At 34.6% G+C, this 14,682-nt stretch overlaps 1 protein-coding gene across 4 annotated transcripts in view; it reads right to left on the minus strand.

Moving 5' to 3' along the window:
• The window catches only part of LOC105479837 (ATPase family AAA domain containing 2B), a 175,392-nt gene that overhangs the window by 47,848 nt on the left and 112,862 nt on the right, over positions 1-14,682 (minus strand). For all 4 annotated transcript variants that reach the window (XM_011738169.3, XM_011738168.3, XM_011738166.3 and 1 more), the window contains 2 exons: positions 12,911-13,097; positions 1,113-1,298 (listed from right to left, as the gene is read on the minus strand). In XM_011738169.3, the coding sequence (XP_011736471.2) occupies positions 1,113-1,298; positions 12,911-13,097 (373 nt within the window). The remainder of the gene's footprint in view (positions 1-1,112; positions 1,299-12,910; positions 13,098-14,682) is intronic.

Consider the following 14,682-nt stretch of genomic DNA (forward strand, 5'->3'; position numbering starts at 1 on the left):
TGAATTACTCTACATTTAACGTATTTTCCTTACAAAAAGCAGTAAATTATACAAATCTATTTTAGCAAGATAATGAAAGCTGAAACATAAAAGAACTCAGTAAACAAACACTTTAATCATAAAATTCTAAATAATCAAGATTTATATTATAGCATTTAAAACATGTAAATCTTTCATATAAACATCATTCCTACTTTGTCTCCTGGGAAAAATATTTCTAAGCATTTCTAAAGGAGAGTATTTCAAGACCTCGTAAGCTCGGGGTATTAAAACAATTTTTAAAAAATCAATTTCACTCAAGTAAGATGATCTACTAATTTTTTCTGAATCGACTGTGATTTTACCTTAGATATGAACTCAAAGTTAGATTTCTGATTTGAAAAATACGCATATTAGAAATAACATTCAAGTTAACATGATGCTATCAATGAAAGAGCTGAAAGGTCAAATCTCATCAAATGACCTCACAGATGATAAGGATGAGAAGGATATAACCGATAGTGATATAGCCACAATTGTCTTAGAAAGCTGAGTAACCCTTTTCCAAAATGCTTGAGACTAGATGTGTTTCAGATTTCAAACGTTTTCAGATTTTAAAATATATGCACATATATAATGAGATTATCTTGGGGATGGGACCCAAGTCTAAACAAAATTCATTTAAGTTTCATAAAAACCTTACACACATAACCTGAAGGTAATTTTATACATTTTTAATAATTTTGTGCATGAAACAAAGTTTTGACTGCAACCCATCGAGTGAGGTCAGGTGTCAAATTTTCCATTTGTGGCTTCATGTCAGTACTCAAAGAAGTTTCAGGTTTTGAATTTTTTAATTAGAGATGCTGAATCTGTATATATACATGTCAGGTTCTGTTCTAAGCATAAATTATCTCAATCTTTATAACAACACTGTGGAATACCACTATACCCAAAAAGAAACTAAAACTTAAAACAATAAATAATTTACCTACATCACACAGCTAATAGGCAGTTACACTCAGGATATAAACCCTGACAGTATTGATTTTATAATAATTAAAAGGTATCCAATTTACAGGGTCAACTATTTTAGAACAATAAGGAAAGATAAATACTTAATCAGTTCTTACCTCTTCAGGCAGTTCACTGTACATGGTTTCAGAGGTAGACAATAAAAATATAGGTGAAAATGATGGTATATCTTGTAGCAATGTCAGAAAAGTTGCTCTCACAGTTTCACTGACAGCTTCCCACCAATCTCCAATGTGAGGCATGTAAACAATACTAGGTACTGTTCTTCGAGCTTCACGAAAAATCTGATTAAGGAAAAAAACCAGCATTAAACAACTCAAATTGATTATTCTAAAGTCTACCCAGTAATCTCCAAATATATGAAATGTGTCAGGCCTATTACAGTCATTAGTTTCAGCCTCAAAATTTAAGTTCAAGAAATGATACACAAGCCTTACACAGCTTCAGTCTACCCTTGCTCCACCAAAAAAAAGTACGTTTTGCCCTTTAATTATTCTTATTCAGTATATATTAACAGTGGAAGGTATCAAATTGCTCCACTTATCTAGCATGTAAAGATAATAAAGCAAAATACCACTGTAAAATATGCTGCAAATAAAGAGATAAATATACACCTATGGCACTCATGCGATATCCATAAACTTTACACAAAGAATAACAACACAGCTTACGTTTTTGGGCACCTTGACTAAAATCATACAATATATAAATTAATCATTTTAACCAAGATGTACCACCCTAGAGCTTAAAATTAATGAACTACCTGCTGAACCAGTCATTCACCTCCTCCCATTATCTTAGTTCAATATTTTATAAAATAGTCACAAAATACTCTAACTTACCTAAAGAGCAAATGATTAGCAAAGAGCTCTGGGACACTTCCATTGTTGGAAAATACAAAATGAAGTTTTCCCCAGGTGTTAAAAAGAGTCTTAACCATAGTTTCAATCACGCTCTACCAACACACACCAGTAGGGACCAGCTTGGCTATTAGTAAGCTGCCAAGCTGAATTAATGCCCCTTACTTATTAAGTCGACAGTTTAATATCACACCAACAAATTCTGACATGTTAATAGGACATTTCTCATTATCTTTAACAAGTTGAATTATAAAAATCTTTCTTCCATTTTGAGAATTCTATTCCTAAAATGCTCTACTTATTTTCCCTTATTTTTAACACATTTCAATTAGCCTATGTAATATACAAGATACAGAAATAAGAATTAAGCTGGGCACCGTGGCTCACACCTGTAATCCCAGCACTTTGGGAGGCTGAGACAGGCAGATCACTTGAGGTCAGGAGTTCAAGACCAGCCTGTTCAACATGGTGAAATTCCATCTCTACTAAAAATCCAAAAATTTGCCAGGTGTGGTGGCGCACGCCTGTAGTCCCAGCTACTCAGGAGGCTGAGGCAGGAGAATCGCTTGAACCCAGGAGGCGGAGGTCACAGTGAGCCGAGATCGCACCACTGCACTCTAGCCTGGGAGACAGTGAAACTCCATCTCATAAAAAAAAAAAAAAAAAAAAAGAAAGAAGAATTTAATATTTAAAATTATTGGGATTATCGGAAACTATCCTAAGAATCAAAAGTATTATTTTTCTTTAATGAGTAAGCTTACCACTTACATACATTTCTTAAATAGTGTATTTTATACAGCTTTCAACCTTCTGTGTAAAATAAAAGATACTGCCAATTGAATAATAAACCAGTTGAAAGAGGCTCAAATAGTAATTGGAAAAAATGTAGATGTTATGATCACTCACATCAAAAGTAATATTTGCTCCTTCCCTTCCTTAATATTTGCATATCCACCAATCCAGAACAGTTGTACAGTACAACTCCTTCAGGACTCTCAAATTTTGACCTTTTCTGCAAACACGTACCCTCCTATCCTGGATCTTGGAAATCCAAGGATTATTTTTTTCCAAAGTTCTTGTAGAAAATTCATAAGAGAAAAACAAGCATAAATATTGGCAAAAGGAAAGCACCATGCAGAAGCACAAAGGCAACTGAGGCATTTATTTAAAAAAAAAAAAAATTACATGCCACCCAAATCAGGCATGGTTACATGGAAGACAGTGACCAACTCCTTTTGTCACTTTACAGTTCCCCACTCTGTGCTGGTAAAACAAGAGACAGTCAGCAAAGAAAGAAAGGTGATCATATGAAAGACTAACCAACTATAGGTTACTAAGAAACCTCACAAAGCCAATCACTTAATTCGGCCATGCAAGCTACCACATACATGCCCAGGGTATGAGAGAAGACAGGAAAACATGCCTTTTAAAAAAATGAAATTTTGCCTTTGATTTTAGTACTTCTAGGTTAGATTTTCCAGGAACATGTGCTGAGAACATCTAGCCATTAAAAAATATCAAAGAGGATGAGCAAAGCAACAGAAGGTTAAGTGATAATAATTTGACAGACTCAGAGGTTAATTACAGGTATCTTAACTGTATTTGCAAGGGTGAACTACATACAATCATCACCAGCTCTAAGAGGTGAGGTTTGTTTTTTTCTATTTCTTTTTTTCCTCCAATTGTCTCAAAATTAACATGATACTGAACTCAAATTGAACATGATAGCGTATTGACTCCATTTAAAAATTTAGAAATTTTTCCACATTTCCAAAAAATTTCTTATTTTCATCTCATCTTCTCAAAATCAACAAATTGAACGTGACATCCTACTAGTCCAATAAAAAAAATCTGGAGGCTTTTTACTTCCAAAGCTTTTAGGAAAATGTCCTTCTTGACAAAAAAAATTTTAAACTATATTTGAAAACTTACTGGGGAAAAAAAATCAGGCAAGTCTAAGATGAACATGGAAAAATAAAAAGGCTTCGCCTTTCTGATCTATGAGTGTATAATTACATGAATTGAGAATTAACCTAACTACATGAAATACCACCATCTATGAAATATTTTTGTAATTTTTCTCCTAAGCCTTTAGAGGAAAACCATCCTTAATTTCTAGAAATACTAAAAAGCACTATTAAAACAAGCTTTCTTTTTAATTCCTTGTTCTATGTCATCTCAGAATATTAAAATAAACTTTTATATTTTCTTTAGATCTATAACCAGTCTGTTCTAATTCCCATTTTGTAATAAAAATTCAAAAAGAACAGAGTTTGAGAATAGCATTTAAAAATTCTTAGCATATAAGCAATAGGAAAAAAAAAAGTTTAATCCTAGTACGATTTTTTTCTGCAACATAAAAACAGCTCTTGAGCAGTTTGCTGGTAACTTTTAAAGTGTGGAGTAAAATACACTCTGTGAAATCAATTACCAGATAATTCAGAGTAGAAAAATATAGCCTAGTTTCAATGAAGCGGCAACTGGCTTGGGAACAAGTGATGCCATTTGAGAACTAGAAAAATACTCACCTATAGGGTGTCTTGGATTGGTGGATGTGCAAGGTGTAGTAGAAAACAGAAAAACTGTTATAGAAAAAAAAAAAAAAAGACAGTAGGCCAAATTACTGAACCAACCGTTTCAAAATACCTCTGACATGACCAGCACTCTTGCACAAGTAAAATGAACAAACACCAGCATATGTGAACTGTTCATTTTGATTCTTTATTACATTATACTGCATTTCCTTCTGACCTCTTTCTTGCCACAGACATTATAAGGACCTTAGATAACAAATTTTTTAAAAACTTTCTTTATTTAAAAAAAAATCACAAACTACTTCCTCTAAATATTAAAGATATTAAAGGCAAAAATCAGGCCACCGAAGTTAGAAGTAGTCATCCAAGGAAGCAGTCATGATATAAACTGCACTTATAGTTACAAGAGTTCTAATCATCTCAAAAGCTAAACTTTGAAGTCAGCATTTTAGCCATCAAATTAAAATGTTCCGTCCATGAAAATTTAGTGTATTTTTAAGAATTAGTAGTCCCACAACAAGCCATTTCCTTTAGAAAGTGAAAACTATACAATTTTTAAACCCAAATGTGAATGAAGCAGAAAGCTCAAAGCCAGTATCACTTTTACCTGCCTAAAGAGGGCAATATAGAAAAGAAACAACTTTAGTCATCAAGAAACTTCCAGAACTTGTCTCAGTCACTTAATAGTATTATAAATATATTAAAATTATAAAACACAGGTAAAAGAAAAATGTTGGGACCTACAACATCCTCAATGTTTATAAAAATTAAAAGGCACTAATAAGTTTAATTCTTTGTGCCATGCTATCAGAAATTATTAAAATAAATAATATCTTTGCATTGCTGGTGGCTTTATTCCATTTTTATCCCTTTACTCTATCTATTTATATTCCCTTTATCTAAGATTTATTGAGAATCTCTTGTGAAAAGAAAGCACTGTCTGGATTCTAAAGATTCAGGATTCAATAAATAAGGTACAAATTTCTTTACATGCACACAAAATAAGCCTGTTATAAAACACATCTGTACTAGTTACTGAACTATGGTAGTAACACAAATTAGCATTTTATGAAAATTAAATCACTTAAATTCTTTTTCTTTTTCTAATATTTTCATTCCCTAAGGACTTCAAGAATTTCAGTAAGTATGATACACTCCAGGTCAGGATAATTTAACTTGTCTACAACTCAAAAAAAAAATTATTTTTTAAGTGTTGCTATGGAAAAACTCAGATATCCATGTGAGCAAACACAAAAGCATCCAAAGTACACACAGACTCCTACAGAGAAATCCAGAAATCTATAAGCACAAACACAAGAGCAACCAAAGTATACACACAGGTAAGTACATTAATGCCTTCAAGCTATTCAACCAAAAAGAATTTCCCCTGGGAAATTCTAGATAACAATTTCTCTCTGGGGAAATAAATGCATTTAAATTTTCATCAAGAAAAGACCTTATTCACCTTTTGAAATTATTCCCAACACCACACAGTACCTAAACTCCAAAGCTTTTCAGACCATATATAAATGCATTAATTGAATCAAACCTGTCTAATAATTAAAAAGATAAAATACAGCACACTTATCAGTCCCTTTTTTCTAAACCAACAATAGAAATATACAGGAGGCAAAAAATTATATTTGAGGATGTCAGAAAAGGAGAATCATAGTTTTGTTTTGTTTTTTAAGAGTGTTAATACCAAAGGTCTTTTACTACCAATATTAACATCTCCTGCCTTGCTGTAGGACTCAATAATTACTTGTGAACTTAAGGGGGCAACCATAAATTTTCCAGGCTATACCAAGGGTTCTCATTCTCCTTCCAAAGCCCTTGGAAGACTGTGAAATGCTCAGTGACATATGTGTGAACACACACACACACACACACACACACGCGCGCATGCGTGCACATTTGTTTCAGTAATAAATGTTGGACTAATGTCTAGTGACCAGCTAAAGTACTATAGCTCAAAGTGAGAGCTACTGAAAACCTAGAATAGTAATATCTGAGATGCATTTTTACAAAGTACAGATTCCTGGGACTCATTCCAAATTGAGTGAATCACAATCTATGGGCATGGAGCCAGAAAATCAGAAATTTGTATAAGTACACTCAGGTGATTCTTATGCACACTAAATCTTAAGAAACAATAAGAAAAACATTGCTTTTTAATATAGTAGACACTAACTCTGCCATTTTTTACTCCAACTGATGATATTAATCAATAGCTGAGTCCGTCAGAAGGAGAAAAGAAAGTTCTGTCACGTATATTCCTGTGCATGTATGTTTTAAAGGACAGACATAAAATGAAACATGATCCCCACAATACAAAAAATATCAAGTAGGGGTCTCCCACCTTACCACATATATACATACGGCCCTTTAAAAGTGATTTAAGATTCCCTTTAAGACTGCCTTTCATGTTCATGTTACACTACTAAATACCAAACTTAATTGATATTAGGTATTTTAGAGCCTGGGGAAAAGAGAAAATATGCAAGAATAACTTACCAGACTAAACCCTTATATTACACATCGATCTAGAGAGAGAACTCTGAGTACAGGAGGACTAGCTCCCAAGAAAGGTGAAGCAAAAAGGAAGAAATGAAAAGGAATACAGAAGAAAAGATAATCTTTTTCAATCTTTCCAGTGTTTCACCACCTGACTCATGCACTCTCTTTCCTACAGCTTTTGTACCCACTTATAACCTGGTTTGCCAACCTCTACCAATTATTTTAAAATTCCTCTTACATTACATAACAGCTTCTTTTTGCAGAATTTGTTAGCAAAGACAGTGTTATATTTATGAATGTAAAATAATTTTAAATATGCACTTAAGACACATATAATCACAGATTAGCCAAGACATCCGGTCTCTGGCCAGTGTTACAGATAGAGTGTGGGTGTCTGCTACCACGACTGCACTTCATGGCTCAGGTCCTGGCAGACTGACTATCCAGGAGGAGTCACTCTAGAGTAAGCTCGACTTCTAACCCAGAAACTCTTAGGTATACACTGAAAAGATGAGAAGCCTTAATGTACTAGAGAAAGTGAAATACGACCAAAATGATAGTGAGTTTTTGTTGTTTTTCACTATCAAGTGACACCTCTCTCCTTCCCACCAAAACAAAACAGTAGTAAAAGACAAGAAGTGTACAAGAGACCAGAGGATGTAGAATTCAAAGTTGGCCAAGCAGGATTCTGAAAGACGCCATGAAAAACATCAGAAAAAAGAAAAGAAAAAAAAAAAAAAAAAAACCCTGTAACATCAATATATAGTTCACTACAATGCTTCCTAAGTGTTTCCTTACCTTTACTTAAATAACATTAAACCAATAATGTTTGTGAATATATATACAAATTAGCCATAAGGAACAACTATAAACAAAAATAAAAAAACCTTTCTCACTTTGAAAATATTTCTCTTGGCCGGGCTCAGAGGCTCACGCCTAGATTACAACCAGCACTTTGGGAGGCAAAGGCAGGTAGATCACCTGAGGTCAGGAGTTCGAAACTAGCCTGACCAACATGGTGAAACCCCGTCTGTACTAAAAATACAAAAATTAGCTGGACATGGTGGCGGGTGCCTATAATCCCACCTACTAGGGAGGCTTAGGCAGGAGAATCGCTTGAACCTGGAAGGTGGAGGTTGCAGTGAGCCGAGATCACACCATTGTACTCCAGCCCAGACAACAAGAGCAAAACCCTGTCCCAAAAAAAAAAGAAAGAAAGAAAAAAAAGAAAGAAAAGAAAATATTTCTCTTTTAAAGTGATTTTTCTCATCTTTAGTTTGCTTGATATAGTCAAATAAAAACTTCAAAAAAGAGAATTTTCCAAACAGTATAGCATAAACTAAAAAGGCAAAGTTCACACATTTTCCAATCTTCCAGAGTCCTTCTCCCCAAGTCAAAGCAACCATATTAACATTTTTGGGGGATACTTGCTTTTTTCACTAATGTCATCTTCATTTTTTCCGAATCAGCCCATGTAAATCTACATCATTCGTGTTAACGGCTAGACAGTATTCCTCTGTATGTCAAGATACACCATAACTAATTTTAGCTGGTCCCACGTGAAGGGATATTCAGTTTGTTTGCCTTTGTGTTTTGTGTGGCAATTACACATGACACCGTGATAAATATACTTGTTCATTTAGCATTGAATACTTGTAGCTAACATATCTTTAGGAAAAATTCCTAAACATAGAATTTCTGGGTCAAAGGGTATATGTACTTGAAATGTTATTTTCTTTTCTCACACTACACCAATGTGGTACTTGAAATTTTAAAAGACGGTGCCAGATTACACTCCAAAAACATCAAATAAATTTACATTTCCACTAAGTAAGTATGAGCATTCCACATCTCCAACGGGGCATTATCAAGCTTTTAAAAAAACACACACACAAATCTGATACTTTATTTTCACTTAAGTGAAGCTTAGAATCTTTTCACATTTGTTATTGGTTGCTTTTTCTTTTCCCCCATAAATATCATGTTTCTACTTTGCCAATTTTTATATTAGATTGCTATTCTTTCTTCTTACTGATTTTAAGGCATTTGTCCATATTTAGGAAACCTGTTCTCAACATACCTGCTACAAATATACTTTTTCCCAGACTATATCTATTAATTTAAGGAATGCTTTCTGTCATGTGTAATTTAAAATTTTATATAATCAAATTCCTTCATATCTTTATGTTTTCTAGCTTTTGTGCATTGCTTAGAAATTACTTTCACACATAAGATAATAAATACACTGACCTTGTGAATTTTTCCAGTACTTTTATAGTTCCACTGACCAAGTCGAGTTCATTTTGGGCTATAGAAAAAGGTAGGAAATCCTAGTTTTATTTTGTTTTGCTTTTTCCCCTATTGGAGGAACTTGCTAGTTTTCCAAGACCATTTGGTAAATAATCCATTTCTTCCATCTACTGATATGAAATGTCATCGCCATTGTGGTCATCACCATTAAATTCTACTTCTACAAAAGTCTAAGCATGAATTGTCTCTTCTAATACTTTTGTCTATTCTTGCACAGGCACACATTCTTTATTACTGTAACTCTATTACACCCTTAAAATTTTGGTAGGGCCCCCAATGACACTTTTTCCTCTAGAATTCTCCTTGCTAGTCTCATACTTATTTTCTAGAAGAAACACAGAACTCTTTTTTTTAACTTCTCTCCCTAAGTCTTGAGGAGATGATAATTGGAACTTAATTTATACATTAATTTAGGAAAAAAACCTCACAGTCTTTGAATTTAAAGCCTTACCATTTAGTTGTAAGCAGTAGCAGTGGCAGCAACGGTAGTAGTAATAAGCATGAATATAACTAACTTTCATTGAGGACTATATGTCAAGCGTATTTGATAACCTCATGGTGTCATCTCTGTTTCACAGATGAGAAAATTAAAGCTCAGAGTGTTAAGCTACTTGCCCAAGGTCACAACCACAACTGAGATTTTAGTCTGCATAATTTGACTTGAGTCTACACTCTGAATTAAATAAGTTTAACACAGTAATTACAAACAAGGTGTGCTTCTTCCTCTAAAGCTCCACATATTAACACATTATCATTAGTATGAAAACACCATAAGTATTCTAGCCAGGCATGGCTCTCTCTACGAAGATGGCACTGTGAAGTATTCACTGAGATATGCCCATCCCAAATCCCCAGACTTTCTTGTTCCTATATAGTGGTTCACTCCCAATGCAGAGATCTGCAGCAATGATCAGATCATGGGAGCTGAGAGTAAGAGGTGATGAGAATATTGACATTTAATTGATATCTAAAGCAGAGAAACCATCTAAACTTTGCTATTTCTTAACATAAAGATTAATAGTAGTGTGTACACACACATGCACACACATACACACACTAGAAGTACATTCACATATGGAGTTGAATGCTCAACAGGTTTTTAACTGCCCAAATACATTTGAAATTTATCTATGTAGAACATTCCAACCCTCCTGCCTCAAAAGAGTCGATCAGAAGACTGAAGATAACAAACAAAATTCTTGGCTTTTGGTTTACCAAATAAGCTTCTGAGTTCTCAAGGTAGAGATTTTAGTTTGAGACAACCAAATTTTGAAGTCTACAAGCTTGGTTTGAGACCCAAATGCCAAATCTCTACAGCTATATTTACGTCTTTGGGAGGCCAAGGAGGGCGGATCACGAGGTCAGCAGATCGAGGCCATCCTGGCTAACATGGTGAAACACCGTCTCTACTAAAAATACAAAAAATTAGCTGGGCATGGTGGCACGTGCCTGTAGTCTGAGCTACTCGGGGGGCTTAGGCAGGAGAATCGCTTGAACCCTGGAGGCGGAGGTTGCAGTGAGCTGAAATGGCGCCACTGCACTCCAGCCTGGGCAACAGAGTGTGACTCCGTCTCAAAAAACAAACAAACAAACAAACAAACATATATTTACTTTAGGGATATGGGAAGAATACAAGAGACTAGCCCACCTCTGGCCTCCTTAATAAAGATGGCTTCCTCCCCCCGCCAAGAAGAAGACTGATGATACTATGAAAGGCAGAGAGCATTCCTAGCGGGAGGCTTCTCTGGCCTTTGGGTTGGCAAACAAACAAACAAGCTATGTCTTTCATATAGTCAACTGTCCCCCTCAGCAACTTTTAGTTTTCTTCTCATAGTCCCTTCATACTGTTTCTGCTAATTCCTAGGTAAACTTAGTTGCTATTTTAATTGGGACCTCTTCTTCTATTATATTTCTAACTTATTACAGTATTTATAAGAGAAAAGTATCATTTTAAAACATTAACTTTGAAAGTGTCCACCTTACGGAATTCCTTTATTGTCTTTCATCATTCTTTAGTTGACACTGTAAGTTTTCCATATAATTAATCATATCATAGGCAAATGCTTACAAATTCAATGTATCCTTTCCAATACTTGTATCTCTCAATGTCTAACTGAATTAATCTTACATGCTTTAGTAATGTTATATTACTCTTTTGTTGCGCTACTAGATTTCATTTGTAATAGTTTCTTTGTGATCATTGCTTAAATGAGATTGGCCTACAGTTTTATTTTGTATTTCCCTGAAAGATGTGATATTGTTGGTTTTGCCAATTTCATAGCTTTCCTCCTATTCCTATGCCTTGGAACAGTTTGACTAGCATTAAAATGATCTTATCCTTTAAGATTAAAATAATTCACCTGTGAAACCATCTATGTTTAATGGCTTTAAGATACGTGCTGAATTTCTTCTTCCACAGTGATTTGTTTAGATTCTCTCCTCTCTGGGGTCAATTTTGTTGATTTATATTTTTCTACTAAATCATTTGGGTTTATTTTAAATGGTACTGAGTAATTCTCTTACTTGCATACAACCTGCAGTAATTTTGTCTCTCTAAAAAGAAAAATACGAGTAAATATATAAATCAACGTTATTGGAAAACACATCCAGGATGAGTTAAATGTGTCATACTGGGAGCAAAATACTGGAGGATAGCATTTAATTCAGGGGTTTTGGAAAGAAACCTTTAAATAGGGCTTTAAAAGTGATAAAGTGCTGGTAGGGTGTTCATATCCAGAGACTGTGAGTAAAAGACAAACTAAATCAATACTACTATGAATTGTTTAAAAAATGCATATTTCTTGCTACAATGTAGGAAATGGCCAATTATAGTATATGTATTATTTGGAAAACGTAACTGGGAAAAAAACAACAAAATTGTGTGAAATGTTTTAAGTGTTACTACTCCAGTTATCTAACTCTAAAAGTAGGCTAAGTAGCAAACTACAAAGTGGCATTCCTTTCTCTAATTTATTTATTTGAAACACTATTATTCAAACATTTAATGACCACTATCAGCTGGACACCTTGTCAGAGTTACAGAAATGGCTTAGATATGGTTCCTTAGCTCAAAAAATGTATTACCCTCATCCCTAGTTTCAATATGATATAATATATCCATGGTTATATATAACAACCTCAAGAAATATAAACAGCCCCACTAGAACTTTGCTTCACAAACCAGTAAATATAAAATAATTGAAAGTCAAATATCAAACACACAACTATCAACACAAATATCTATAATTTTTGAATGGCTATCACTATTCTAATATGAATATTAAATTCTGATATCTCAAACTGGATATCATTTCCCTTTCTGTGATAAGGCTCTAAGAAAAGACAAAAGTCTGAAACTGCTGTGAGACCACAGCTTTGAACAGAGGGTCAGAAAAAGGCAAAATAAACTCCCTTTCTACATACAATGCATAATGAAACAGGGTATTAAAATTTCAGTAAGGAAGATCATGAGAAAGACAATGAGCTCACCTAAAAAACTGTATGCATCAAAAGGATCCTTTACACTAATACTAGAATGCTAATGAATAACCAACAAAAAGTTAATATTCATACCATACTCTGAAAAATCTTATCTGTAAACACTACACACTAGAAATATTACCAAAATATAAGCAATAAGAAAGTCAGAAGTGCTCTGATGTGATACAAACCTACCTGTGCACATGATTCCTCAGGTGTTTTGGCACTAACTGAATAAAGTGCTGGGAGATCTAGTCTATGCACAGAGAATCTTTCTAGAGTGTGCAAAAGTGCTGGAGCAAGGTGAGAAGTTTGACCTGAGCCCCGTTCTCCAGATAGCAGTAAGCGTGGCCTGTATGAGGTTGGCTGATGATATGGTGACCTGTAATACATGTAAGACACAATTATTTCAAAATCATACATTCTGAAGATAAATATGAAATATCAGGCAAAATTTTTACATTAAAACAATTTAACTCAAAATTAACAGAACTTTCCTATATTATTTTAGTACAGTGATTTATTTTTTCATTAATTATGGTTTTAAAATGTTGGTACCTCTGACCATATTAATAACCAAGATATAAAGGTATAAAATCCACTTTACGGGCCCAGTGTGGCAGCTCACGCCTGTAATCCTAGTGCTTTGGGAGGCTGAGGCTGGCAGATCACCTGAGGTCAGGAGTTCAAGACCAGCCTGGCCAACATGGTAAAACCCTGTCTCTACTAAAAATACAAAAATTAGCTGGTTGTGGTGGGAGGCATCTGTAATCCCAGCTACTTGGGAGGCTGAGGCAGGAGAATCACTTGAACCCGGGAGGCGGAGGTTGCAGTGTGTTGAGATTGCACCACTGCACTCCAGCCTGGGCAACAAGAGCAAAACTCTACCTAAACAAACAAACAAATAATGAAATAAATCCACTTTAAAATAAAATAACCTTGGTATTCCTGCTATCATACCACATATATTAACTTGAAGATGCATTAAACTCCAGTATCATTTGGTTATTAATTATTCAAGGTTAAATGTTAGGAATCTCACTTTTTGACAAAGAGGTAGATCTGAAGATTATTCCAAATGTAGGACTCAATTAATAGGCGGGGCCTTTAGGAGGTGATTAAGTCATGAGCGGTCAGCCCTCATGAATGGATTAGTTATATTATCAAAGGGCTTGATAATAAAACTAGCTAGCTAGTCCCTTCAATCCCTTCTGCCATGTGAAGACATTACTGGTCACCTCCAGAGGAAGCAGTGCTCAAGGTATCATCTTAGAGGCAGAAACCAAGCCCTCACCAGACACCAAATCTGCCAGAGCCTTGATCTTAGACTTTCAGTCTCCATAACTGTGTATAAATTTATGTTGTTATGTTCTCACTCATAAGTGGGAGCTGAACAATGAGAACACATGGACACAGGGAGGGGAACATCACACACCGGGGCCTGTCTGGGGGTGGGAGACCAGGGGAGGAATAGATAGCATCAGGAGAAATACCTAATGCAGATAATGGGTTGATGGGTGCTGCAAACCACCTTGGTAGGTGTATACCTACGTAACAAACCTGCACATTCTGCACATGTATCCCAAAACTTAAAGTATAATAAAAATAAATAAATAAATTTAGGTTGTTTATAAATTACTCTGTTTAAGGTATTTTGTTATAGCAGCAGGAACAAACTAAAACAATCACAATTTTTAAAACAACAAATATATATAAACTTCTTCCAACACATATTATTTCTGTAACAACAAAAACTAACTGTTCCTACCCTGACAGATGACATCTAAAGCCCCATACCAGAGAAGGAAAATATATTAAACCAAACTTGAACTTGTCATTTCGAGATTCTACAGCACCATTAAAATAACAAATAAAACAAAGTTTACTCTCACTGTGGGTAGTCCTAGACATTCTAAGGCAATACAATAAGAATAAAGCAAATCTAAAATGGAACGAATAGAAAGCAA

Source organism: Macaca nemestrina, chromosome 13 (assembly GCF_043159975.1).
Source record: "Macaca nemestrina isolate mMacNem1 chromosome 13, mMacNem.hap1, whole genome shotgun sequence".
NCBI lineage: Eukaryota > Metazoa > Chordata > Mammalia > Primates > Cercopithecidae > Macaca > Macaca nemestrina.